General features: G+C 39.4%; 3 protein-coding genes and 1 non-coding gene across 4 annotated transcripts; 2 read left to right on the forward strand and 2 right to left on the reverse strand.

The window, feature by feature from the left end:
* Positions 1-16: 16 nt before the first annotated feature.
* On the forward strand, positions 17-6,238 carry tcp1 (t-complex 1). Its single transcript, XM_059356299.1, has 12 exons — positions 17-242; positions 748-833; positions 925-1,053; positions 1,443-1,540; positions 2,184-2,294; positions 2,441-2,622; positions 2,982-3,108; positions 3,367-3,542; positions 3,672-3,795; positions 4,691-4,883; positions 4,977-5,140; positions 5,841-6,238. Exons 1-12 carry the CDS (start codon positions 170-172, stop codon positions 6,049-6,051), a joined length of 1,674 nt encoding a protein of 557 aa, XP_059212282.1. The 5' UTR covers positions 17-169; the 3' UTR covers positions 6,052-6,238.
* Positions 494-631, forward strand: LOC131991746 (small nucleolar RNA SNORA29). Its single transcript, XR_009396178.1, has one exon. It is a non-coding gene; the product is annotated as a small nucleolar RNA SNORA29 (small nucleolar RNA).
* Positions 6,239-7,760: 1,522 nt separating the features above from the next.
* Positions 7,761-13,615, reverse strand: acat2 (acetyl-CoA acetyltransferase 2). Its single transcript, XM_059356300.1, has 9 exons — positions 13,460-13,615; positions 11,834-11,968; positions 11,478-11,659; positions 10,397-10,514; positions 9,594-9,737; positions 9,380-9,502; positions 9,070-9,224; positions 8,218-8,328; positions 7,761-8,116 (listed from the first exon to the last, which is right to left on the reverse strand). Exons 1-9 carry the CDS (start codon positions 13,506-13,508, stop codon positions 7,946-7,948), a joined length of 1,188 nt encoding a protein of 395 aa, XP_059212283.1. The 5' UTR covers positions 13,509-13,615; the 3' UTR covers positions 7,761-7,945.
* A 4,680-nt stretch (positions 13,616-18,295) lies between these two features.
* On the reverse strand, positions 18,296-25,165 carry wtap (WT1 associated protein). Its single transcript, XM_059356437.1, has 8 exons — positions 24,960-25,165; positions 24,359-24,396; positions 24,188-24,243; positions 24,025-24,083; positions 23,724-23,851; positions 22,115-22,293; positions 19,606-19,760; positions 18,296-19,496 (listed from the first exon to the last, which is right to left on the reverse strand). The coding sequence occupies exons 2-8, from the start codon at positions 24,386-24,388 to the stop codon at positions 18,838-18,840; spliced, it is 1,266 nt and encodes a 421-aa protein (XP_059212420.1). The 5' UTR covers positions 24,389-24,396; positions 24,960-25,165; the 3' UTR covers positions 18,296-18,837.
* Between the last annotated feature and the right edge of the window lie 2,033 nt (positions 25,166-27,198).

Raw genomic sequence — 27,198 nt, forward strand, 5'->3', positions numbered from 1 at the left:
AACTTCATTACAAATTCAAAGAGAATACCCTTTACATAATTTAAAGCCCTCATACTGTAGTTTCAGATTTATCTTACGTATTTTTTCTTCTCGAACCTTCTGGTTAATGCCGGTTTACCCATAGTGCACTGCGGCGCTTCCTTTCTTCTTGGTTGTGTGGTGGTCCAAAATGTCGCTATTAGAGGGTCCGTTAAACGTGCTCGGCCAGAGAACAACTGGCGACTCTGTTCGTACTCAAAATGGTGAGTTATGTTGCTGATTGACTCGTGTTTCGTGCGAGCTTCATGTGTTTTCTGTGCGTCACGAATGATCGACGGGAGAAGGGATTTATTTTACTGCATGTACCACACGTGTGGCTAATGCTAATGCTAGCTAACTTTTATGTCAACTTTAAGCGTCTGCTCCATCTCTAGTGAAATCCTGCAAATAAAGCAAAGTCTACGGTTTTTATACAATGTATTTATTACGACAACGGCTTTAGTTTTGAAGCCTTAATCCCATTTCAGTACCTTCCACTCTCATCACCATGAATGGATGGCTATGCTAATGGGGTAGAACAACACTGTCATGGTCTGAAGGTGTGGCTAGCTCACTGTGAGCCCCACTCAATGAAATAACAGGATATGTAAACGACAATATTGCCATGAGTTAAGTTGGACATGTTAAAGCATGCACCAACTGTCCATAAATGGGTGGTAAATTTAGTTTAGTGCTTTTTATCTATAAGCAGCTTCCTTGTCTTTGCAGTCATGGCCGCATCCTCCATCGCCAACATCGTCAAGAGCTCCCTGGGACCCGTTGGCCTCGACAAGATGTTGGTGGACGACATTGGGGTGTGTTTCACATGCAGCAACATCTATTCTGCATATTCGATAACATATTGTAGCCATAGTTGCTCATTTGTCTCATGATATTGTGTGACAGGACGTGACCATCACCAACGATGGAGCAACCATCCTGAAGCTGCTGGAGGTGGAGCACCCAGCTGCTAAGGTCCTGTGTGAACTGGCTGACCTGCAGGACAAGGAGGTCGGAGATGGGACCACGTCTGTGGTGAGTAGGTCAACAGCTGCTCCATTATGGTGTCAGAGCTTGGGAGTAGAGTGTTACAAACTTTTTATATTTCCATAGGGTTAATGAACGGCTCTTGGTATAGATAATAGTTCAGTTTGTTGTGTAAAAGTGAATTTTAATGTCCTGTTATAGTACCATGCATCTGCCTTATTATACGGATGTTTGGCTATGCTAACAGGGGAGAGAAACTGTCCTTCAATATCTGAAGGGGTCGAGCAGCCAAACTTCTCTCACCCCTAATGAAATGATGGCACAATATGAAAATCTTACTTTTTTTGTAAAAGAAAGGAAAAACTTTGTGTTTTCAGTTGATATATGAAGCCAGTGTCTGTTTTTACTGATAACATATTACTGTAATATTTCTTCAGGTAATTCTGGCTGCAGAATTGCTCAAGAGTGCAGATGAGCTGGTGAAGCAGAAGATTCACCCAACGTCAGTCATCAGTGGATATCGTCTGGCTTGCAAGTAAGATGCTCACACTGACCGCTTTAATATGCACACAGATATTTCAGTGTTATTCTAAGTATGACTTTGTCCCAATGTTGATATGTGTCATGTAAACCACATATCTGATTCCAATATTTTGAGTTGAGCCTTATTCAGAATGTTCCTTTTTTGAGTAAGATGTTGGTTAGGCTGATATTAATCAGGTTTCAGTAGCATTCGTTGTGCATGTCTACAACACATTTATATGGGACACTCATTTTTGGTCAGCTCTGTGCATTTTACACAAACCAACTCGCCAACAGTTTGCGTGGCTGGGATGGACATGCATGCTTTCATTCTAGGTCGGAAAGGGAAACCTATTTTTAAACATTATGAAACATTGGATATCAACATTTTTGGATATGTGGTAATATTGCCACATTGACCTTTTTAAGCAGGTGGTTAAAGAAATGACAGAGGGAGGATGTGTTTGCGGGGTTAAACATGCCAGCCACTGGTGGAAAAATTTGAAAAACATGATGAGATGCTGTTCACATGCATGGATGCATGGAGACAGTGCTAAATAGATTAGCATTGCTAAAGAGACGCTCACTATTGTTGAGTGCTTCAAATGCAGGTGCAGATTTTTTGACGTGCAAACTTTTCCTTTTTCATCTTTCAGGGAAGCAGTTCGCTACATTAATGAGAATCTCACTATCGGAACAGATGACCTGGGCAGAGAGTGCTTAATCAATGCAGCCAAGACCTCCATGTCCTCCAAAATCATTGGAACGTATCCTTTTTGCTGCGCAGTGCATAAAATGTTTCATTTGGATCAAAACCACAGAGCCACTGGCTTTTGTAAGCCTGGGGCTTGCAGACGGAGAGTAATTGTTTTTGTGAGTAAAACCTTTATGTGCCTTAACCCCGAGCCCTCAGTGATGCTGACTTCTTTGCTAACATGGTGGTGGATGCTGCCACTGCTGTGAAGTTTGTGGACGGCAAAGGGGTGGCCAAATATCCCATCAACTCTGTCAATGTGCTGAAAGCCCATGGCCGCAGCCAGAAGGAGAGCTTCTTGGTTAATGGCTATGCACTGAACTGCACAGTTGGATCACAAGGTATGATAGTTGTTAGTCTTTAAGATGCTTGAAATTCCTAAATTGAAAGTGTAAAATGTGAGGATTTACCTAAACATTGTGTAATGCGTCATGCATTACCATTGCAGTTGATTAAACTCCCATTTAAATTTGCTGCTATGTCTCACCTGATGGCGTACGCAGTGATACGCGTGGGAGACAGTACACTGGCTTTGAAAGGAATGCAGACGCAGCAGTTTGTAAACTGGGTCACAACTTTTCTAGCCAGACAATAAAATAATAGCCCAAAGTAAAATGTGTTGTAATGATATTTTGTCCTAAATCTGTCAGGTTTTAAGGCATTTCTCCCGTTGAACATGCCGTTTTGCATTTTTCCAAAGGGATGGTAAAGCGTGTCGTCAATGCCAAGATTGCTTGCCTGGACTTCAGCCTGCAGAAGACCAAGATGAAGATGGGAGTCCAAGTCATTATCAACGACCCAGAGAAGCTCGACCAGATCAGACAAAGGTAGATATTATTTTTCTCCTTTCACTGTCATAAACATCTTTTTAAGGAATCCCATTTAAATTTGCTGTGATGCTGAAACAGTAGTTTACACAGTGATACGCGTGGGAGAAAATATAAACAGCCCCGATATGTAATGCAGCAGTTTCTCCCTGAGCTGCTGCACCACTATTGTGGGCTGGACAATTTTGAATGATATATTTGTATTGTATTTATATATAATTTGTGAAGCTGAATCAAAGTTGGATTTCTTTGCTCCAGGGAATCTGATATCACCAAGGAGAGGATCCAAAAGATTTTGGCAGCAGGTGCAACTGTCATCCTGACCACCGGTGGCATCGATGACATGTGTCTTAAGTACTTTGTGGATGTCGGGGCCATGGCAGTGAGAAGGGTCCTCAAGAAGGACCTCAAACGCATCGCAAAGGCAACAGGAGGTAGGGTGGAAAAACACTGAAACTTGTGAGACTGGTCACAACATCTGTGTACAGGTTTTAATGTCTCGCTCAAGCTCTTGCATTCAGAGGACTAAACTATCATGGTGACATCTGTTTGTCCATTCTCAGCCACTGTCTGTCCTTCTCTGACTAACCTGGAGGGAGAGGAGACGTTCGAGGCCACGATGCTCGGCCAGGCTGAGGAGGTTGTGCAGGAACGCGTCTGTGATGACGAGCTCATCCTTGTCAAGAAGTAACTAGTAACTAGTAACAACTATATGTAGCATTATACTTTATACTAACTTTAAAGCACTTATAAAACAATGCTTATTAGGGTCTGGCAATATGACAATTGCAACTGTGGAAACGTGGCTCTTTTGGGCAGGTTTCTTATGTGTGATTTAGGCAGACAATAAGGAGTAGAGTGAAGATGTAAATACAGAGCAGAAACAGGCATCCCGATCACCTTAAACACTTTATTCTCAAAAATCAAAATGTTCTGAAAGAAATTTAGTTTGACTGCTTTGAGGCTTTTGTTTTTTTACTCAAGGTTTGTGTCATGTGAGGCAGTTTTGTTTGTTTAAAAATTCCAACAAAATAAAATCAGTGATTAAGTGCAGCATGTGTATTTTCAAAATTACTTAATAATCCCCATGGGGAAATAGCTTTGTTACAGAGACTCCAGTGTGAAAATATTAAGAATTATAAGATAAATAAAATAAAATGACAATAGAAAAAAGGGAAAAACTAAAAAGTGAGTGAAAAGTGTGGAGTAACTGCAATAGGCTGCTTGCACGTTTGTGCATGCGCATTGAAAATTTCTGAATTGAATTCACTGAACATTTACTGTATCTTGATATATACTACTACCAGGGTAAAATGATTATATATACCATAAAGATTTTGGAAATATTGCTCCACTCCTTTTGCAGATTCATAGTGCTTTCATTACAACTATATGATCAGAATATTTCAGTACATTTAATTGTACCTAATCTGCAGTTCTGGCGGGTGTTTTGATAAATTTGGATATTGAAATGGATTTGTATGATCTGCACAGGATCGAAGCACCTCATGTCTTACTTCAGATGCATTTTCTGCAGTCTGACGTGTGTTAACTGTTCTGGTTCTGTTTTCTCCTCACTCAGTACCAAAGCACGCACATCGGCATCCATCATTTTGCGAGGGGCCAACGACTTCATGTGTGACGAGATGGAGCGTTCTCTGCATGACGCTCTCTGCGTGGTCAAGAGGGTGCTGGAGTCAAAGTCTGTCGTGCCAGGAGGTGGCGCTGTGGAGGCAGCTCTGTCCATCTACCTGGAGAATTATGCTACCAGCATGGTGAGCAAGATCTTTTGAAAACTTGAGGGATGATTTTGTAACCCAGATTCTCCCCATGCTGAGACGTTCCTCAACATTGCTGTGTTTCTTCAGGGTTCCAGAGAGCAGCTGGCTATTGCTGAGTTTGCTCGTTCTCTGCTCGTCATCCCCAAGACGCTGGCTGTAAACGCAGCACAGGACTCCACTGACCTGGTGGCCAAGCTCCGGGCCTTCCACAATGAGGCTCAGGTTAATCCTGAACGCAAGAATCTCAAGTGGTGAGTCTTTCCTTCATGCAACAGTCATGCAACCTTTTATATCTGTTTCCATTTAGTGAAGTGGCACTGAAGATTTAGTCATCTGCTCTGAAATTAAGGAGTTGATGCTCACTTTTAAGATGTCACCTTGGGCTCTGGGAAAGTGTGATAAGGCATTTTTTCCCCTACTATTTTTGCAAATTTTATAGACCAAACAACTAATTATTAAATCAAGTAATTGTCATATTAAACAATGATGACAACAACCTGTTGATGCTATCATCCATTTAATCCTGTTATAGTACCATGCATCTGCCTTATAATACGGATGTGTGGCTATGCTAACAGGAGAGAGAAACTGTCCTTCAATATCTGAAGGGGTCGAGCAGCCAAACTTCTCTCACCCCTAATGAAATGATGGCACAATATGAAATCATACCTTTTTTTTGTTTTTGTTTAGTTCTGACTTACAACCCTGAATCCAAAAAGGCTGGGATGTTGTCTAAAATAAACAAACAGAATGTGATAATACGCTAATCACAACATAGTTTATTTTGAAACAAAAAAAAATACTTTTGCAAACATACACTCTATAGTAAATTTGACTCATCTGTTTTTGTTTTTCACAACATCCCAACATCTTTGGAGTCAGTGTTGTACTTCAAAGACAAGTTTTACTTTCTGACTTTACAGTATTTAACCACTTTTTTTTGTCTTTTAGGATTGGTCTGGACCTGGTCAACGGCAAGCCCAGAGACAACCGTCAGGCTGGCGTGTACGAGCCCACTATGGTTAAGACAAAGAGCCTCAAGTTTGCCACCGAGGCCGCCATCACCATCCTCCGTATCGACGACCTCATCAAACTGTTCCCAGAGCCGAAGGAGGGCGGGCAGTCGTACCAGGAGGCAGTGCAGTCTGGATCTCTGGGTTAAAAGGCTGATCGGTCCCGATATGTTCATCTGTATTTATACGTAAGGAGCGCTTCATTGCTGTTGCTCTAGTGTAGGCCGTGCACTTTGCCTGTTTACTGTTCTCCCACTCCCAGCTGTAAGTCATTTGGTTTTTTTTGGACACTCAATAAAGCTCCAATGGTTGTAAATGACCGTTGATTTGTTAATTCAGATTGGCTAGCTGTGGTTATTGCTCAGGCTTTGATGAATGAGTTTCAAAGATGTTTTAGACTTTATGGCTTATAGGTCTTTATTGATATGTAGAACATCTGGATTACAGTAAATATTTTCACAAACATGACATGTACAGGAAGCACAAGGTTAGAGAAGGCTCGCATACTTCACCCTTAAAATGACCATTTGTCTATCAGTTCCTCACTGCGTGCAACATCGAAGATAACCGTTAATAACAAGCTCCCTTATTGGATATCGGATACATCACTGGAGTGAAGCTCTAGTGAAACTAGAGGAAAAACTCATGTTTCATTCAAGTTTTACATTTTGTTGACTAGTTAGAAATCTGCATCAACAAAAGGACCACAAACATTTTTTTTTGTTTCTTTCCACAAACCCCTATTTCCTCCATTAATTTAAAATCAAAAGTAGGAAAGTCGAAGCAAACAAGTATACATCATTTCCCATCTGTCACCTGTGAGGTTGATCATTCCTGAGCAGTTGTTTGCCTGCATAGTTTTAAAATTTCCTAGAAACATTTAGCCTAATTTCTAGTGGCACCAGGAATTAATAATCCATCTATGAATAAAAATAGATGCAAATATGAATTCAGGTTATTCAAGTTAAAGTTTAGGTAACAAGCTACAGTGAAAACGCGCTGCTGTTCTGGTACTGATAACTGTGTAGCCTTAGCATTAGTATCAGTAGCAGCTGTTTAAGCTGACAGGCAGCTGATCCAGCTGTGATCCATTGCCATAATCAACAAAAACTTTCATCACTTCAGGTGATGCGTCGGAGGAAAGGATGTCTTGTCCCTAAAATCTTTTCCTTGTGTCTCAACTCATCCCCAGTGGGAGGGAAGAGACGCAGGTGAAAGAAACATGGATGCAATCAAGAGACTTTGGATGCACCCTTGGATTATACTGCCCAAGCTGTGTGAGTTTGAAACAGGTGTTCTACTATAGTTTTGCTGTTAAATGCAGCCAACTTTTATTTCAACTCATCAGGGATTTAATACGTATGTGGAGGCATGCGAGAAAAACTTTTTTCCCTCACAGATTCAATAAAACATGGTGAGTAATTGATACAGAAAGTCATTTTAAGGGAGAAGTTCTTTCATCTTATGGCACTTTGCTGTTTCAAGGCTGCAGTTGCACAATTATTAGAGCACATGGAATGTTGATCAAAATTGGTTTTAGAGCAATCTAAATCTATTAAGTGCATGAAACAATTAAGAGTTGAATTCCACAAGTTAAAAATAATCTAAAGATAACATCTACTTATAAAGCCTCTCCAGTTTTAGTGTTTCCCTTTTTATAGTCATATAGGTCATCTTGGAGGGACAAACCACCAGTGTTAATTGATTGCTTGCCAACAACTAATTAAGCAGTATGCAGCTTAATTGGCACATCTAATACCAGCTTTACATTATCTAGACAGTTTAAATCCTCTATATTAAGTCACATGATACACCGCTATAACACCTGAGGAAAGGTAAATTTAGAGTTCACAGTGAGAATGGTAAACTATTGTTTAATAAGATCCAACAATCACAACTTCGTCTCACAACCACTTCTGCCTCGTACCCAGGTAAACCGTTTTATACTGTGTCCCGCAGTGTAAACAATGATTTTAAGAATCCCTTCTACATTTAAACGATGAGGTCGAGAGTGCAATCCGTGAAGAAGAATAAGGTTTCATCTCAAACTCTCTCCACGCACATGGCGATACCCATCCCTCCTCCGATGCAGAGGGATGCTACGCCCTTATGGCCTCCAGTCCTCTGCAGCGCGTGCAACAAGGTCACCAGCACTCTGCAGCCTGACATACCAATGGGATGGCCCAGAGAGATAGCTCCACCACTCACATTCACCTGAGGAGGACGAAATGTGTTAACCTGCTGTTTGACTGGATGAACATGATATTAAATTTGAAATCTCAGAAAGACTAGATATGCGGTGCCGCTAGAGTTACCTTGTCTACATTCAGGCCAAGCTCTTTAACTACAGCAATAGACTGGGCAGAAAATGCTTCATTGATCTCAAATAAGTCGACTTGGTCCAGCTGCCAGCCTGCTTTCTCCACCTGTTGGAAGACAACAAGACAAGAATGAAGGAATAATAAAGAAAGTAGGCCTGGGCGATTATATGATTGCGATAAGTGATTGCGATAAATTTCAGGTCGATGTCAGCATATTTACTCAAACGTGTCAGAAATGTGCTTGATAAAATCCAATCAGAGTCGACCTTTTCCTGCTCCACTACTGTTACCGGAGAAGTAAACAGAAAGACTGAACATGGAGCTAAATGCGGAGCTTAGGGTACAGAAATAGAAGTCAGCCATGACTTGGAGCAATAAACCAGGGAGGAACAGGTGAATGTTGGGAAAGAGCAATCTAACTAACATTCACAGCACGGCAATTCACACAGGTATGGTGTGTGGTATGGTGCATTCAATAGCGTGTGGGACATATGAATACTTACCTGCAAAAACACTCACGACTGTAAATTAGTTCACTGTGTTAATTTATATTATTCTATTTTTGCTGTACTGTTGAGTAAAAAGTTTTTTTAATACGTTTTTCTATCTATTGCTTTATTAACTTTGTAAATTATTATTTTATTAAAATATTGAACTAATCTCTTTTTTCAGTACAGATGCTTTAAAACTGGCTGTTCAAAAACTATATAAAAAAATGGTGATAATAATTGAGATCAGACAATATGAAAAATATATTGTGCTCATTTTTTTGCCATATTGCCCAGCCCTAAGACCAAAAATTGTTTTCCCAATTGTAGTTGCATTTTGATGCTTTTGATTTCTCACCGCTTTCCTGATGGCTGGTATTGGTCCAGTTCCCATGACAGACGGGTCAAGACCAGCTTGAGCCCACGATACGATTCTGGCCATGGGTTTTAGGCCTCGTCTCCCAGCCTCTGATTGGCTCATTAGGACAGTTGCTGCAGCTCCATCATTAATACCTACAGTAAAAGAAAAATTAAGTTTAATATGCATTTATGCAAAAAGATTGCAAATAAACTTGCAGCAGTGGCAGACATCTGTTTGGTTAGTGAAATGAACCTCAGTGAAGTTATCTAGGTGTCAAAAATTGCTGATTAATGACCAACTGTTGAACCTGAGGAGTTTCCAGGTGTGACGGTCCCGCTGCTGTCCTTAATGAAACAGGGTCTGAGTTTGGACATACTGTCCATGTTGCTGCCGTGGCGAGGGAACTCATCCACCTTCACCTCCACTGGACCTGAAGATGACAAGACAAATGTTAACAGTGCACGCAAGCAACAGACAGGTGAGAAGATTTCTTGAAATAAGATCACTGAGCAACTCTTCACCTTTTCTGGACGGCACCATGACTGAGACAATCTCCTGATCAAAATGTCCTGCTTTCTGTGCAGCCTCTGCTTTGTTCTGGGACTGGACAGCAAACTGGTCCTGCTCCTCTCGGCTGACTTTCCACTGCTTTGCAACATTCTCAGCTGATAAAATATAAAATAAGATTTATTACAACAATAAATACTCATTAGGCGCATTTTCATTAGATACTTTTCCCTCTAGTGAGCTGCTATGGGTGTGGCTTGGGGGAGAGGATCCGCCCATCTTCACCAGTTAGCAGCTCAGGTAGCGACTCAGAAAGTACCTGCCTTCTTTTCTGAGCCGCTGATTGCTGATTGGATATGGTGGAGGTAGCGAATTTGCGCATGCATGATTCATTTGCAGACTGGTGCAAACTGGATGTTAACATGTCCTGTTCTGCTGACTGCTGCGGGAGGACTGGGCCTTGTGAGTCCTTTGGGACGGTGACTGCTTCTCGTTAAGAAGAGTAGGAACGAGTCTCCAAAAGTCTCCAATTACACCAGAAAAAGTCATTAGATTTGTCGATAGTCGCTTTTTTGAAAAAAAAAAAGAGTCGCTAGAGGGGTCTGATTAGTCGCTAAATAAGTTGGCAACACTGCTTGCCGTGTTAGGTTGTTGTCACATTCAAACTCTGTTGGTTAGCCGCTACCTGTATGGGAACGGAGGCCGAGGGGAACTAACTAGTGGGCGGAGCCAAAAGCTCAGCTGCTTTCCAAAAAGTACCCAGTGGAAACACGCCTATTAAGATTTGTGACAAATGCATATCCTCAGAGTTGCACACCTGTAATGCCCATGTGGTAGCCATGGAAGGCGTCTGTCAGGCCGTCGGCCACCATAGAGTCCTGCAGGGAGGCATCGCCCATCTTCACACCCACTCTCATCTGCAGCGTGTGAGGAGCCTGAGGCGAAAAAAACACACAAGACAAATTGTAATTGAGAAAAATATCAATCTTTTCACCCCTTGACTGTTGGACAACAGTGGGCCTTGTGCAAAAACATTTTGTATTCTTATCCTAAATTTCTCTTACTGCAGTGAGGCTTTATTATTGGACTCACTAATTAACACCATGTGCAATAGAATTTTTAACACCACGGACTATATTCTGTTCATTATCATGTGCAATATATCTGTCTACTACATCCTGCCATGTCATCTGCACTTTACTCCTTAGACACTTTATTTTTAATTTAATACTGTTATATTTATATTATACATTGTTATTGGTACTCATTTTGTTTATTGTTTTGTCTTATGTTATCCCATATTGTGATTGTTTTTGTAACTTTGGAGCAATCTGGAACCAGAATTTCCCTCGGGATTAATAAAGTTCTATCTTATCTTTTTCATACAAGTATTCCAAGTCGGATTCACCAAACTGTCAAACACACAATATGTCATTTTCTGCCACTAAGGGTCTTACTGTCAGGAGTTACAGTTAGTGAGCGTTCTGACATGAAATAAGATGCAAAAAATGTCAAACCCAATCTTATATAATCTATTCTAGCTATTACCTTAGTGAGCTAGTTTATTTTTGTCAATTCCAGTGTCCATATTTAAACTCTAAATGCATTCAGATTAGGACATTATGAGTCGTATAAAATGTTTTCTACAAAATGTTTTTGCAAAATACTTCAAGAAACCCATAGTTTCCAAATATTAAAAGTAAATACATAAGCACAGAAGGCAATCAAAGCAAGTAAAAAAAGCTCTAAAAGGGCTTTTTATTATCATTTAGTAGCCTACCCGATAAGTTGTAAAATTTATAAATGGCTTTTAAATTAAGATACCCACACACTCTAGTATCCATCTGATCTGACAGTAATTTCATTTCCTCTCTGAGGCTTCTTGTGTCATTCCCTACCCGGCTCATGCTCTCCATGCCGCCTGCCACCACTACAGAAGACTCTCCAGTCTGGATGGACTGAGCTCCCAAACACACAGCCTTCAGCCCAGAGCCACAGACCATCTGGCAGCTCCAGGCTGGGACTTGGTAGGGGATACCTGCCGCAACACCGGCCTGACGGGCCGGGTTCTGCCCCTGACCTGAAGGACAGAGAGGGGGGGAAACAATGGAGGTCAACATCAAAGTTTGACCATGAAGTGAGTGAAAAGAGAAGCCACATCCTGCCCAACAACTGTTAATACAACACATAAAACAGAATATAAAATATGGAACCTCTGCAACTCTTTTATCTCAGTGGTTTCCTGAGCTTTCACCTGCTGTTAGGACATGTCCGATGATAACCTCAGAGACCTCTTCTGGCTTCACCGAAGCCCGCTTCAGAACGTCCTTGATCACCACTGAACACAGGTCAGACAGAGGCACCGTGGACAGAGCACCGTTCAAGGACCCTGTGTAAAAATGGAGCGAAAGATGTCGTAACATATGCACATAATCACAGAGTGGAGGGTCGACCCACTGGAAAACAGTTACTCATTTCCTTGGAGAGGACGCTGACACAACCCAAATAACCAATTTAAACACCTGTAATAAAAGGCTGTATAAAATAGAATTTCTGTAAGGACATGCTATTTGTTGAAGTACTTAGCAAGTAAATTGTTTGATCAAAAGTAAATTAATTGTTAACAGTACTGACAGTGTGATCTGAATAGCTTGCAATTGAAAAAAGGGTCATTAAACAGATGTTGCTGCAGTCCACTAAACGCAGTTGAACTGATTCACAAAATCCATTTTTTAGCTTCTGGGATTTCCTCTTTTACATCATACATTGGATGCTGTTGGATTTTGGAGTATTGTTTGGACAAAATGAGCCATTTGAAGATTTCTTCATGTTCTATACATTTCATGGCAGGGCTTAAGGAACATTAAACATTCATTTGAATTATGGCTCTTTTAATATATTTGAGTGCTGTAGTGTGTTCCTGTTAAATAAAAAGTACATTAATGTAACTGCTTGGGGCTCAATTCTGAATGTAAGTATTTTAATAATGCAGAGGGCCACTTGTGTAATTTACAGCACCAGTTCTCTAAGAATCTACAATCATGGAAAAAATGATTAGACCATTGTTTTCATTTTAATGCCTGGGACCAATTTAATATAATAAGAACAAAAATAGCTGATGAGAGTTTAATTAAAGAGCTGATATCTAGCCATTTTCCATGGTTTTCTTGATAATAACCAAAATCCTCATCAAGAAAACCATGGAAAATGGCTAGATATCAGCTCTTAAATTAAACTCTTATCAGCTATTTTTGTTATCATTATATTTGTCCAAACAAATATACCTTAAATACCTATACCTACCTATACCTTAGGTGGTCTAAAGTATAAATAGAGTATAAGTATAAATATAAGTATAAATAGAGTCAGAACTCAAATATTTTTTTCATGTGTGGCCCTAATCCTCTTCCGTATTTCCCCTTATCTTTTGCTGAGCTGAGAGAACTATTTAATTGTGACTTTATTAAATACACAGTGGGCTTGCTTTCAGAACATATAAAGCCCCACCAGCCCTGGACGGGTTGGAGATAACCAATGGTAGGACGCTCGTGCGCCGTGGCACTATGACGCGCTAGCCAATCAGTGGCCACAGAACGCTCGGGCACACACGGGCGGACCAATCAGCGCTCTGCAAGATTCGGCGTATTTAAGTAAGTGACATCAACCCATCAACCACTTTGCCAAATTAAATATGATAACACAGCTTTAAAAAGCAGCTCATGTAACTAAAATATTGTACAAAGAAACATTACAGCTACATTATTAGTTACTAAGACAGTTAATTTGACCACAGCGACGACAAGCAGTGTAGCAAAGTAGCAATATTAGCAAACTGTTTAAATGAATTGGAATGGCAATTAAAATATGTATTAAATCTTACCAATTGGAGTCCGTGCAGCAGAGACTATGACAACAGGATCAGTGTTCATTTTGATAGACGGCTGGTTGGAGTTGGTTGCTTGAAGGAGTTGTTCCTGTTTGGTCAGTCCACACTGTCTGCACCGGGAGCTCTGCTCTGTTGACACTCATCCAACCTGCATCGAGTGAGATATATGCAAGTATAACTGCTGGGGACATGCACCACAGCTCCACCATGTGTTTGGGAGGAAAAGCAGTGTTCATTCATTATAATGACCCTTTGACTTGAATTAAAGATTCCCACCAGGAACATCTTATCAAGACTCATACTCCTACTGTACAAACATTATATTATTATTATTAGGGACCGAGCACCGAGGTGCGAGGACCCTATTGTAATTGGTCCGTTTATTATTATTCATACCAAAAGTAAATCGCCTTTTTGGGGGCTTTATCATATTCAAAAACTCACCATTTTTTGAATATATGTCAATCTCCCAGTAAATTTACGTATTCTAGTATTCGCGGGAATGGGCGTGGCAAAATGACTCACTAGCGCCCCCTTGAAAGTCAAGAAAATTAAGTATTGATTAAGACTGGCGAATCAGCGAATGAAGAAGGCAGCACTTCCTGGAAGAAATCTACCTTCATTATATAATAAACATTGTTAGTTTTGGAACTGTGGTTTTTTTTTCCAGGGGAAGAGACCTGGTTCAGACTTCATGACCTGTAACCAGTCTGTGTGTATCAGGGACAGTTAAAAAGTGAACCCAGAGCTCTGTAACTTCACATTTCTTGACGTATTGTAATAAACTTTTGTTAAACTGAGAGCTTGGATGTCTGCTGCTCATCATTCCCCATTAACGAGAAATAATTGGTGAGGATTTTTTGTTGTTGGAATCAGATTATTCAATTTTCAGGGTTTCCTCATGCAATTTTTCTAACACTTGGTACAATTATTGTCAATGTCCTCCTGAGGATAACCCTTTAAGGTTTTATTGATCGGGCCGAGGTGGCACTGTGGTGGCAGTCTAATTTCATATTTGGTACCGTGACCACACTATAACACTTAAGGCAATGAAATTCATAGGGGTGGTGTAGACTGGCCCCTGTAACGCACACACCCCGACGGCAACCTCTCATTGAAAAATAAAAACTCAGTCAACCAAATAGTAAAGTAGTCTAGCAGACTGATTGGTGAGCCACAGCTCAACGTGGAGACCTTGTACACAAAACAATTACAGCGCATTACTGGTTCAATTTTAAATGACAGTTCCCATCCATTGCACACAGAGTTTCAGCTCCTCCCCTCTGGGCGTAGGTTTACCATACCTAGGTTTAGAACAAACAGACACAAAAACAGTTTTGTCCCTGCTGTGCTTTGCACAGGTGTTTATTTATTGTTGCTTTTATGTATGTATTTACTATTTCTATATATACATTTTAACCTTTATCTACGTTTTTACAGCCTAAACAAGTTTCATTTTATTTTGCTGTTTTATTTAGTTTATTTTTCTGTCTTCTTTTTTTTTTGCTATTCGTATTTTAGTTCACATCAATATCTAAGTATATTCTGGACCTGTAAGAACTTTTAATAATTTTTTATTTTAATTTTTTTAAAATTTTATTTAACTTGCCATTTCTTAACTCCCACTGTCTTAAGTTGAATGATGTGTGATATGTGCCTCTTTTGTGTGTGTGTATGAGGACTCTATACTGCAAACAAAATCTACCTCTGGGTACAAATAAAGTAAATAACATAGATAAAAAGATAAAAAAAAAACATGATAATGATAATGAATTTCATTTTTATTTTTTATTGTTTTTAATTTAATTTTTTTAATTTTATTTTTAATTTTTTAATTTTTAATTTTTTTTTTAATTTTTTAAAATTATTTTATATTTTTTTATTTTATTATTTTTAATTTTTATTTTTATTTTTTTTTCTTCGCTTCTGCGCATGCGCGGCCTCTGTTCGCTTCTGCGCATGTGCGAAAGCCACGCATGCGCAGTAGCGCACCAAGGCCGCACATGCGCAGTAGCGCACCAGGGCCGCACATGCGCAGTAGCGCACCAAGGCCGCACATGCGCAGTAGCGCACCAAGGCTGCACATGCGCAGTAGCGCACCGGGGCCGCGCATGCGCAGAAGCGCAGGAAAAAATAAAATTAAAAAAATAAATAAAATTAAAATAAAAAAATATTTAAAAAATATATATATTAAAAAAAATTAAAATAAAAAAAATAATAATAAAAAAATAAAAAAGTAAAGAAGTAAAAAGGACAGTGGTGGAAGAAGTATTCAGATCATTTACTTCAGTAAAAAGTACTAATACCACACTGTGAAATGACTCCACTCCGCTCATTTTAACTACCTAATAAACTTTTAAGTGGTTTAATTTATAAAAATGGGTAATAATTTTAAATGTATCATGTTTTTCATTTTAAATCTTGACCTGAAAAGTAATTAAAGCTGTCAGCTAAATGTAGAGGAGTAAAAAGTACAATATTTGCCTCAAAATGTAGTGGAGTAGAAGTATAAAGTTACATAAAATGTACATAAAAGTACCTCAAAATTGTACTTTAAGCCCAGTACTTGAGTAAATGTACATAGTTACTTTCCACCATTGCTACCTGCCTCTTCTAACTTATACATATCAGTTAAGAGTCCTCCTTCAGACACTGTATGAGGATTAAAGGGATAGTTTGGCATTATTATACAAAACTTGTGTTAGAATAATTTGAATATTCTACGTTGTTTAAAATGAAATGATTACTGTGTCTCTCTTTTTGTATTTGCTGTTTGTCTCCACGGTCATCAAAGGTCACTATGCATGCATAATTCACTAAACCTTGATAATATCTATCTCAATGCATTTATATTAATCAGGCGATATGATTTTGATACAATGATTATGTTTGTGTGTTAATGTTGATTTAGAAACTGTGATTACTTTAATTACATAATTTCCATTTGCTTAAACTGATTAAGATTCTATAATCACAAATAATATTATCGTCTGTTTTATATTTTTTAGACTTTAAAATAACAAGTAGACATTGAAGAATCTTTTGGCTCCTGTTATATCTCTGTAGAACATAACAAGGCAGAATGTTTGTCACAACAAGTTTGTTAGCAGGTCAGGGCACGGCCTTGTTCCAGGCAGCAAGATTGTTGCCCGGTGGCTTGACGTGTCCCTGTATTGATTAAGACTGGCGAATCAGCGGATGAAGAAGGCAGCACTTCCTGGAAGAAATCTACCTTCATTATATAATAAACATTGTTAGTTTTGGAACTGGGTTTTTTTTTTCCAGGGGAAGAGACCTGGTTCAGACTTCATGACCTGTAACCAGTCTGTGTGTATCAGGGACAGTTAAAAAGTGAACCCAGAGCTCTGTAACTTCACATTTCTTGACGTATTGTGATAAACTTTTGTTAAACTGAGAGCTTGGACATCTGCTGCTCATCATTCCCCATCAACGACGGCGCAGAAATAATTGGTGAGGATTTTTTGTTGTTGGAATCAGATTATTCAATTTTCAGGGTTTCCTCATGCAATTTTTCTAACACTTGGTACAATTATTGTCAATGTCCTCCTGAGGATAACCCTTTAAGGTTTTATTGATCGGGCCGAGGTGGCACTCTGGTGGCAGTCTAATTTCATATTTGGTACCATGACCACACTATAAGACTTAAGGCAATGAAATTCATAGGGGTGGTGTCGACTGGCCCCTGTAACGCACACACCCAGACGGCAGCATGCCCCGACAAACGTGTACTGCGAGGGCCCTTTCAGTACTGCTTGCAGTCCCAGTTATTATTATTATTATTATTATTATTGGTGTTATCTTGAATTCTAATGCCCCATTGAGTTGGGCAGCATACATTATATACAGTGGTGGAAACCAACTACAGGTGCATCTCAATAAATTAGAATATGATAGAAAAGTCCATTTCCAGTAGTTCAAGTCAAATAGCACCAACCAAGTATTGAGTCATATAGATGGACATACTTTTCAGAAGCCAACTTTTCCATATTAAACATACTTTTTAAAATTGTTTTTTTGTAATATTCAAATTTATTTGAGACACTGAATTTGAGGTCTTCATTAAATGTAAGCCATAATCATTATAATTAGAATAAATAAATGAAGACATTAAAAGTTCCATTCTGTGTGTAATGGGATGTGAATTGAATTACTGACATAAATAAACTTTTCTATGATATTCTAATTTTTTGTGATGCACCTGTAAGTACATTTACTGTCCTTAAGTAATCATTTGAGGTGTTTGTACTTGAGTATTTCCATTTTCAGCCACTTCACACATCTATTCCACTACACATCGGAAGCAAATTTTGTGAAATGTACTCCCTTACCTATATCTGACAGCTTTAGTTACTTAGAAATTAATTTCATTTTTATACCCATTTACCTGCTGCAAAATGTCAGCAGTTAAACATGTTCATGCATAAATAGGTATAATCCAATAATATTATTCTGAAACAGGCCATTCTGCATGAGTATGTTAACTTTTGGCACTTTGTTTATTTTGATGCTAATAAGTTTGTACTTTCACTAAAGTTACATTTGCAATGCTGGACTTGGAATAGAGTATTTGTACAGAGTGGTATTACTTTAACTTTAGGAGAATCAAGTCTTTCATTCAACATTGTTTATATAGCTTTCTAACTTTGATCTTGAAAACCCCCATCCTCTCATTTATCGTAACTTTAAAATAAGTCAAAAGTTGCATACTCTTATTTTGTTATAATATATTGAAGGAGCAGCATAAGGGTTTATAAGGAATACTCTTCCATATCAATGTACTGATGGATAGTAATAATGGGTTTCACTGTGTAGTATTAAAAAATCTTTATTGGTATTTGGTCAGTACATGAAAAGGACTGAAGTCAGAATATGAACATCGCATAGAAACTACTCACAATTCAACAGAGTCTTTTGAACAGAATTTTTTGTCAATGAAAAATTAAAATTGAATTAAAAAAAAAAACACAGGCCAACATCTAAAAATGACCTTGAATATTGCAAAGCTACTGTAATTCAGTGATTTTTCTGACTTTTGACGATGAGTTACAACACCAGATGTCTGATTTCAGTGTCAAGAGCTCAAACGAGAACAGCATAGACATGCTCAAAGAAACAGCAGAATGAAACGTACTAGTTTTAAATCATACATCCACTCAATTTAAATCTAACATTAACCCATACCTGTTATATCCCTGTTTAGCAACACAAATGTGACAGAGGCATCACGATAGGCAAGGGGAGGAGGGTGAAAACAAAACGTCTCAGACAGCAGCGCTGTGTTACAGACTATGCATTTGTTGCCTTGTTTGTATATTGTATAAAAAAGAAAAGACAGTACATGTCAAAGTACATTACAAAACCGCACTGTCGCTCGTGCTGGAGTCCAGGCCGTTCTGAGTGTGCCGTGACCCTGCAGTCCTCGTGCCCTTGGTCACCACGGCAGCCTTGTCCTCATGGGGGTCGGTAGTGGAGTCTGTGTCATTCGAGTGCTGAGTCAATGATGTCTCACTGCCTGTCGGAGAGTCCACGCTCTCATACCCTGCGCTCAGGTGGCTCCCGAAACCCACAGGTCCTCCAACTCTCCCTGCAGCCGTCTGACTCCCTGACGCCTCCTCCGAGTGGTTGGACAGTTTGGTCTCAGTCTCGCCGGGGCTGGAAACCATGGGGGACATGGGAAAGTCTTCCTCGGTGCTGCTGACCTCCCGGTACAGGCTGGGTGTCGTGGTCTCGCTCCTCTGGGATGAGTTGCCATTGCTTGGTCCATTGGAGACCCTCCCGTAGTCTTTGCCCATTGGTTCAGAGGGTGCGCTGGCCTGCTCAGGCTGGGTGGACGGTTCAGCGGACGAGCAGGAAGCAGTGGGAGAAGTCCTGCTGGGTCCTGCTCCGGCCAGTGCCCCCTGAGTTTGAGTCAGCTGCTGACGAGAGTCTTTCAGCTGCTGCTGCAGGACGAGGATGGTGCTCTGCATCCCCTCCACCTCCTCGTCCAGCTGGATGATAAAGTCATTCAACTCTGGGAGAGACAGAGAGCAGGGACAAAGAACAAAGTCAAGAATTAAATTGACAGCCAGGTGCTAAAACACATGCAAGCAGTCAGGCTAAGACATGTGGATGCTGCTCACCGTCTTGACTGCTCTTGAGCTCTTCGCTGTACTTCTTCTGCAGGGCCAACTCCGCCTCCAGCTGGGCGATGCGTCCCTGGGACATCTGCCTACCCAACTCCTGGTTTTCCTGAATCAGCATTCGACACTTGGCCATCAGTTTCTTCCCCGTTTGGCTGTAAGGGAAACAAGTCTCACATCACGCAGTGAACCAGGAGACAAACACAACAGGTAAAGAGACGCCATCGATCTGTTCAAACTGTCTGATCCACAAGCTAACGGTCAACAGTTAATCTCCAACCTGGCTATCCATACATGACTTAAGTCACAACATGATGTTCTTTATATTCATTATATTTCAATGCAACATAAAATTACTAAAATGTGTTCTGTACAAGTAGATTATTTTCTTGTAAAAAGACCCAAAGTACAAACACAATTTCTCTAACTTAACTGAAAAAAGAAGTATGACTGTCTTAAAAATGTAAGGCTAACTCTGGCTAAAACCAAATACAATCTACCAAGAACCTAATTTCTATGGAACTAATGCTTAATAGCTTACTTAACTCATACACTGTAATTTAATTTACCACGTTGCATATTGAAGAACAGTGAGCACTTAGCAATCCTGTCGCTACCAAATTCAAACGCACTCGCTACATCACAGAGTGTGAGGAAGAAGCAGAATAAAAACTGTAACACAGTAAAATCAGAACGACTCGCTACAAGAACCCCTGCAATTTTAACAGCACCAGGCACTGGTTTTGTGCAGTCATTCCTTTAGATACACAGGAGCAAGTGTTTCAGCAGTAAAATCAAATAGCTTAAGGTGCTGCTTTCTCAACTTCACAGCAGGTTAAGGAATTCTCCAACAGTCCAGCACATCTGTTGCTTTTACATTAGCAGTTTTTTGTGGCTATGCTTTACAAAAGCCCTAATCAAGAAGCCAAAAGAAATGACAAGCATACATGTTATTTAAAACCATAACTAGCTGCCATTCAGTCTATAAATGCCTATGGAAGTCATCTGGCCAGGAAAAGGAAATGTGAACAGTAATAGCAAATAACTCAGCAACTGTACCCAATAGAAGCAGTCATTAAAGTGATAACAGCTCAGAAAACTGATCAAAAACCATTAAACCATTATTCTTACTTGTCAGAAAAAATGTAATAATCCACTGAACATTTGGTTAACTGCATTTCTTCTCAATTCATATTTATAACCATTCATTTCTCTAGAGGACTAGAAAGACATGTGCTTTTAGCTCTCAAAGGGCTGTGTGTACACGGCCAGCTTAAAAACTCACTGTCTCACATAAGTGTAAGTGAGACCTGAATATAAAATCTTTTTTAAAGGCAGGTAAACACATAACAGATTGTGTTTCAGTCTGAAAACAGTGGCTAAAGATCTGCGCCACACAGGTAAGCCAACAATTGTCTAATGAGCTGAGGGAGAGATTGGGAGGTCAATCACAAAAATACACAGAAATACAATAAATACATTCTCATGAACTCATAACATGACTCGTTTAAGACATTTGCATTCACAACTTGAAAACAGGACTCAGTGCACCTACAGCAGTGTGTTTCAGTACGGAGCTGAAGAATTAAGCGAGGCTCAATTCTTCAGTAAAAGTGCAAATGTTTATACAACAATCAAAGCCAATCACGCGTCTCGGTTCACACACACTGCAGTAAGTGTTTGTTTCAGAGAAACAAGAGAAAGATCAAATGAAATGCCAGTAAAAAAGAAACAAGTCACAAAATAAAACATGTAAATACACTCTACCGTGAGTGGGCCCATGTTCAAAGACACAGGCGACTGGACCCTCATCCCTGAACCACAGTCCTCTGTGGACCGAGGATCTGGCTCCGCTCACAGTCTTATCATTTCTAGTGGCTCTTCCCCCCACAGTCTTACTTTTAAATCCTAGAAACTTTCCTCATGTTACTGCAATGTATCTAGACTGTCCAAAAAGTCTCTCTCAGGCCGACTACAGGGTATGTGTGTGGTGTAATCCACAGTTAAATGTCTTTAAAAACCAAGTATGGGAATTGTCTGTAAAATGTTCAATTGCTGTTTTAGGCTAGGGATGCTCCCTGCCTGACTCAACCTCCACCATAACCCCCCTATTTAATATGTGAACTGTCTGGTTTGAGCTGAGGGGGCGGGGAGGGCATATCCGTGTCGGGAAGTGAGTGACCACCTCTTCAGGAACAGTCCGGACTCCTTTCAGGCCCTTGGACGGTGAGGGGAGAGAGAGCTGAAACACAAGTGTCACCTGACCATACTGTCTTTTCACTTTAGGTTATGTGATATGTAGCTGGCACAGTGCAAGAGTACAGAAACAGTTTTGTTTTGCAGTGACTGGCTTTCTGTAAAGTCTGAGTCTCGTGGTGAGTACAGCATTTGTCAGCCTTCCCCCCCACCATTGTTCCTGCATGCCTGCAGTGAGAGTGAGGGTGGGGGGCATGAGGAAGTCTTGACTTTTTTTGGGAGGGGGGGGGGTGGTTATTTTGATTGTCTTTACCTATCAGGTGTAAATTTCCAGGCACTCAGTTCATTTTGGGCCTGCTCCAGTTTGTCTTTAGTCTGTTCTAGTTCAGCCTTCATTTTGAGGAAAAACAAGTTGATGGCTGGGTCCACCATGGATGACCGCAGTTGGGCCGCACTCGGCTGCTGGACTTGCTTGAGGTACTGGATCTGGGTCTGCAGGATAAAACAAACAGGTGTTACTGACCAGTAAGTGAAGTACATTCCTATTAATACAGATTTGTTGATTTTTTTATATACGAGGAAAACTCCTTTTAATTAACCAATCTTCAGTCCATGGAGCAACATTAGCATTTTACTGCAAAATCAGATTAATTAAAAAATATTCTGTTGCCAAAATTTAGCTTCATTTTTAAGGTTATAACATGAATCTTTAATCCTGGGTGTCAGGAGAATTACTGGGGATGAAAGAGATTACTTTGTGCGTCGTTTCTTAACTCCCAATACAATACTGCCACAATAAGTTGATAACAACTGTCTAACGATAAATCTACAATACAACCTGATATCTGTCTAACTGAAGAAAAAAAATTACCTCTAAAAAGGCAGAAACAGGAATGAATTTGATGTCTGAGATGTAACAATGTAACGACTATTCTTCTGGAAGAATACATTTTAATAAAAAAATTAAAAAAAAACATCTATATTTGGCACCAGTTTTGTATCTCAAAAAGTATTATGATGTAGTCCTGCATGGACATTTTGTCCCACCCGTGCCATTAAGATGAATCCTACATGACATCCATGCCAGTTGATTTCTACATAAAAAGCCACTGTCAGATATGAGCCGCTCTCCGGGACAAACCCAGCAAAGACTTTCCATTCAGACGAGTTCAAAACAAACAAAGACTCACCTGTCACAGTCACATGACGACCTCAAAACACCACAGAACTTATTTGAATATATATTTACATGAGAAACAAAAAGGTGCAGCTGATATGCCTCAAAGCTAACGACTTTCAGCGCAGCAGCTAAAAGAAAGTGACAACAGCGGTCCAAGTTTAAAACCTTTCTAGCATCTACCAGTGTGTGCCCGTGTTCACCTCAGCTGCCCTTTAGGAATGGCATGTGCTGCCATAAAGCCTCGGGGTGATCCACTGAGCTGTCAATCTGATAAGAGCCAAGGGTGCCCTCATTGACATAATGTACCTTTAGCCTACATACATAGCAATGAATGACTACAGAAAGGTACAGTGTAGTGTGGAAATTATGTCAAAAAGAATTAGTTTTTAGTTAATAATTGCTCAAGTATATATTCCAAGCATTTGCAGATTAGAATCAGATCATAACGTACAGTGTACTTTGTAAGCAAGCAACTTTTATAAGCAAGTTTAAGACATGTTAACTTGTGATGGGCATTTGTCATTTATTTAATATATTTAACCCAGTGTCTTTATTTTAGAATGTCCAAATCAATAATGAAAATAATGGTTAGCTGCAGCCACAGATAGCAGAGCATTATTAATTATTGAGAACAGCAAATTGGCAATTAAAGGAGTGCACCAGTCATCTTGCACTGGGACAAATAAAAACAAAATGTTTCAAAATAAAATGCATCAAGAAATTGGTAGGAATAGATACATACTGTGCACTCTTGCATTTCCTGCTCCTTGGTGGCAAGTCGCATGACCAAGATGTTCTCCCTGCGTGCAGACTCCTGCTGCTGCTGCTTGAGCTTTTCCTCCGACTCCTTCAGGCCTGTCACATCATTGGCTAAGACAGGGAGAGGAGAGGGAGAAAAGAAAAATGCATCAGGAGAGAAAATCCCTCGCGCAGGCAGCCAAATTTAATAATACAGCGTGCAAAAAATGTTGTTATTCCTGCTGTCAAATATACTGGCAAGGGAAATCATGTTGCATTGGATTACATTTGGCAGATGTACTTACAACATAGCTCTGCATATTTTGCCTCCAGGACCTGGACATATGCTTCATGCTGTTTCCATCTGAGAGGAGCAGAACATGTGTAAACATTAACAGCTCAACCTAAATAGATCAAGTTCCCCCCACACAGCAAAATGAATCTCCATTCGTAGAGTTTGTTATCTACCTTGTGCACAACTCCTCTCTGGTCAGGGTCTTCATGTCAGATTCACTGAGGCGAACCTTTGGAGGAGAAAAACAACAACTGGTTAGATAAAGGACTTTTAATTCTTTAAGTTCGTATTTAAGCATAAATAGGGTCGTGGCACATGATAAATAAACTAGATTAGATAGTCACCTTCTTGGGTAGAGGCTCCTCGTTGGTCATTGTGAACGCTAGAGGCAAAAATGAAAGAAAACCCATCATTAATCACAGCTTGGTGTCGTGTTGACGCGGCCGCATCATCTGTAGCTGTAACGCGGCGGCTGTCCACACGCAGTAAAATGTGACATGTTTGGCAAGTTTGTTGCAAATGAAATGGTTTCCAATTAACAAAGTAAGCTATAATGCATGTGGCGGCCAAGTTAGCTACATGGCCGACCAGATGAAACTTAACATTAGCAGTGAATGAAGAGCTGTCGAGCTTAATGTTAGCTGGTGTGGCAGGCAGCAACGATGGACAACAAGGAATAGAAATAAACTAACCAAGCTTAACTATCAGGTGCTAATAACATTTAGCATCCGCTAGCAACATAAATAGAGGCTATGGAACTAAAACACGAAGCTACAGTATTTTCTTTATCTTCAGTCTAGCAGCATGCAGTTCTTGGCTCTGTTTTCGGCTCCTTGTTATCACAAAATGGCGGTGAAGGAAATGACTCCCTCCCTTGCGCTCCTTTTCCTCAAACTAGCGGCTCTTGGCTGCAGATTTCGGGCCTTCGGCCATCAAAACACTCACCAGACCCGTTTCTTTCGACGTTTCTGGGACCTCGCGGCTTCGCTGATTCTTAACAAAGTGAAATCGGAAACTACGCTAAAAATTAGCCGTGAATTTATGTGTAGTTGAGTCGCTTCACCGTCATCTTCATCACTGAGGGCAGAACAGACAGAATGGCTCTGGCCGAGCTGCTGCAGAGTACGACCCGAGATAGGAGAGAGACACACAGACGTCTCACTCCGCACACATTTCCGGAAACTAAAACATGGCTGAAGCGCAAAGTAGATAATCGTCACCCTGTTAAAATAATCGCCTAACTAATTTTTTCAAATTTTGCAGGAAACACAAAAAATTTCACCAAAAGTGTAACATATGACATTTATTGATCATTTCACTCAAAAAGGATGTGACAGAGGATGGCTATTGGCATAGTAATAACACTGTGTGTAAATGATGTAACTTAAGATAAATAAATGACTTAGGCAAATTTTTGAACATGCCTTTGTGACTAAAGCAAGATATAGTAACACTTTATTTTGAAGGGGTCTACATAAGGGTCACACAAGCCTGTCAGAAACATGACATGACAAGTATCATGAGCATTAATGTTACTTCAAAGTGTCATTAATGTTCATGACACATCCCATGTCATGTTTATGACTCATGTCACTCTTATGTAGACACCTTAGAGTAAACTGTTACCAATATTAGTGTCAACAATAAAACATTGCTAAACTAAACTGATAACTAAACAATCTCCCTCTAGCTCTTCTTTGCTGGGTTCTTATCTGATGCCTATGAATGTGGCAAATTGTCAAAGAAGTGATGATCTTAAAGGGGTAAAATCACATGATCTGATCAACTGAGGATGTAGGCGATTTTACCATAGGTGGCCGGCGTCATGGGGAGATGATTTAGGCAAAAAAAAAAAAAAAAAATTGACAAAAAAATGACTTAGGCAATTATTTTTACAAGGTGGCGTATTGGGGGGAAAGCTCCTCTTCTATGAAATAAATCCACATAAAAAAAATAAGGTAATAAGAAAATAGTCATTCACTGTTTATAAAGATATGTGGCAATAAATTCAAATTCAAAAAGGCTTTATTGGAATGAATGTTTCAAAACAATATTGCCAAAGCACAATAATAACAATAATAACAACAATACACAATGTCAAAAAGTAATCAAAGCAGTAAGATATATATGTATATATATGAGAATCAATAACAAAGTGGATACAATTCATAAAATCTATATAGATAAAATTAAATACAACAAATCAATGACAAATATACAATTCATTAAGTAAATCTAGTCAATAGAGAGACAACAACAATATATGAATGTGTATGTAATTAATAGTAAAGTTAATGTTTGTAATGCAGCAATGTGTGTGTTACATAGTACTCTGTTCATGAGCATATTTGAAACCTGTGCAGTTTAGAGCTGAAACAATTAGTTGGCGAATTATTACCAATAGTAGCCTATATTTTTAATAATAATTTAGTCATCAATGAATTAATTATTGCCCCGAACTGACTGGTCTCAGCTTCTTAACTGTAAATATTTGCTAGTTTCCATTTATCTCCTATCATGTTAAATTGAATACTTTTTGATTTGTTGGTTTGATGAAAAAAGCAATTTGTCAACATCCTTGGACTCTGAGGAATGTGATTCATATTTTTCACTATCTTAAATTATATATTTCATAAACCAAATTAATTAAAGAAGAACATGACGTGCATCTTAATCCACAGCTTTTTGTAGTATATGGTTTATATTGGTATTATAGTCAATTGTGAATTGAGGCTTCTCTTTCTTTAGTGTTCACTCATTTTTGAATGATTAAAATTACTGTGAGAAATCCTTAGTCCTTAGTCCAGATTAATGGCTAGGTAAACTTTAAAAAAAAAAAAAAAAAAAATTCAGAGTGACTCATTTGCCTAAATATAGACGATCTATGGCATTGGTCGAAGAGACGTTCACGTGATCCTTTACTTTGATGTTAGTTAAGATAATTATGCTAAGTTGTGCAGCCAAATAATTATGTACGGCTATTATGGCCATATTTCTGTTTATCAAGTGTTATTTATTCACCCTGGCGTCATTTGTTTGAAACAGAACACAGTATAATATAAAAGACATGAGCAGATTATTCCAACAAAATGCAAAGACACTTCAGCTGCGTTCATGTGCACTTTTAGGGTGAGTTGAAAAATGTTGTAGAAGAGGGAGAGATAAAATTAAGAATCAAATATGT

Source organism: Centropristis striata, chromosome 18, assembly GCF_030273125.1.
Source record: "Centropristis striata isolate RG_2023a ecotype Rhode Island chromosome 18, C.striata_1.0, whole genome shotgun sequence".
Lineage (NCBI taxonomy): Eukaryota > Metazoa > Chordata > Actinopteri > Perciformes > Serranidae > Centropristis > Centropristis striata.

Excerpts from the sequence above, each read along its gene's own strand:
- tcp1 (XM_059356299.1), top strand. The coding sequence starts at position 170 with ATGTCGCTATTAGAGGGTCCGTTAAACGTGCTCGGCCAGAGAACAACT. Across the intron at positions 3,543-3,671 it reads CATCGCAAAGGCAACAGGAG|CCACTGTCTGTCCTTCTCTG; the intron begins GTAGGGTGGAAA and ends GTCCATTCTCAG. Across the intron at positions 3,796-4,690 it reads GAGCTCATCCTTGTCAAGAA|TACCAAAGCACGCACATCGG; the intron begins GTAACTAGTAAC and ends CTCCTCACTCAG.
- acat2 (XM_059356300.1), bottom strand. The coding sequence starts at position 13,508 with ATGAACACTGATCCTGTTGTCATAGTCTCTGCTGCACGGACTCCAATT. Across the intron at positions 11,660-11,833 it reads CGGACATGTCCTAACAGCAG|GTCAGGGGCAGAACCCGGCC; the intron begins GTGAAAGCTCAG and ends TCTGTCCTTCAG. Across the intron at positions 9,225-9,379 it reads CACACCTGGAAACTCCTCAG|GTATTAATGATGGAGCTGCA; the intron begins GTTCAACAGTTG and ends CTTTTACTGTAG.
- wtap (XM_059356437.1), bottom strand. The coding sequence starts at position 24,388 with ATGACCAACGAGGAGCCTCTACCCAAGAAG. Across the intron at positions 24,244-24,358 it reads AGGAGCCTCTACCCAAGAAG|GTTCGCCTCAGTGAATCTGA; the intron begins GTGACTATCTAA and ends TCTCCTCCAAAG. Across the intron at positions 24,084-24,187 it reads AGAGAGGAGTTGTGCACAAG|ATGGAAACAGCATGAAGCAT; the intron begins GTAGATAACAAA and ends TGCTCCTCTCAG.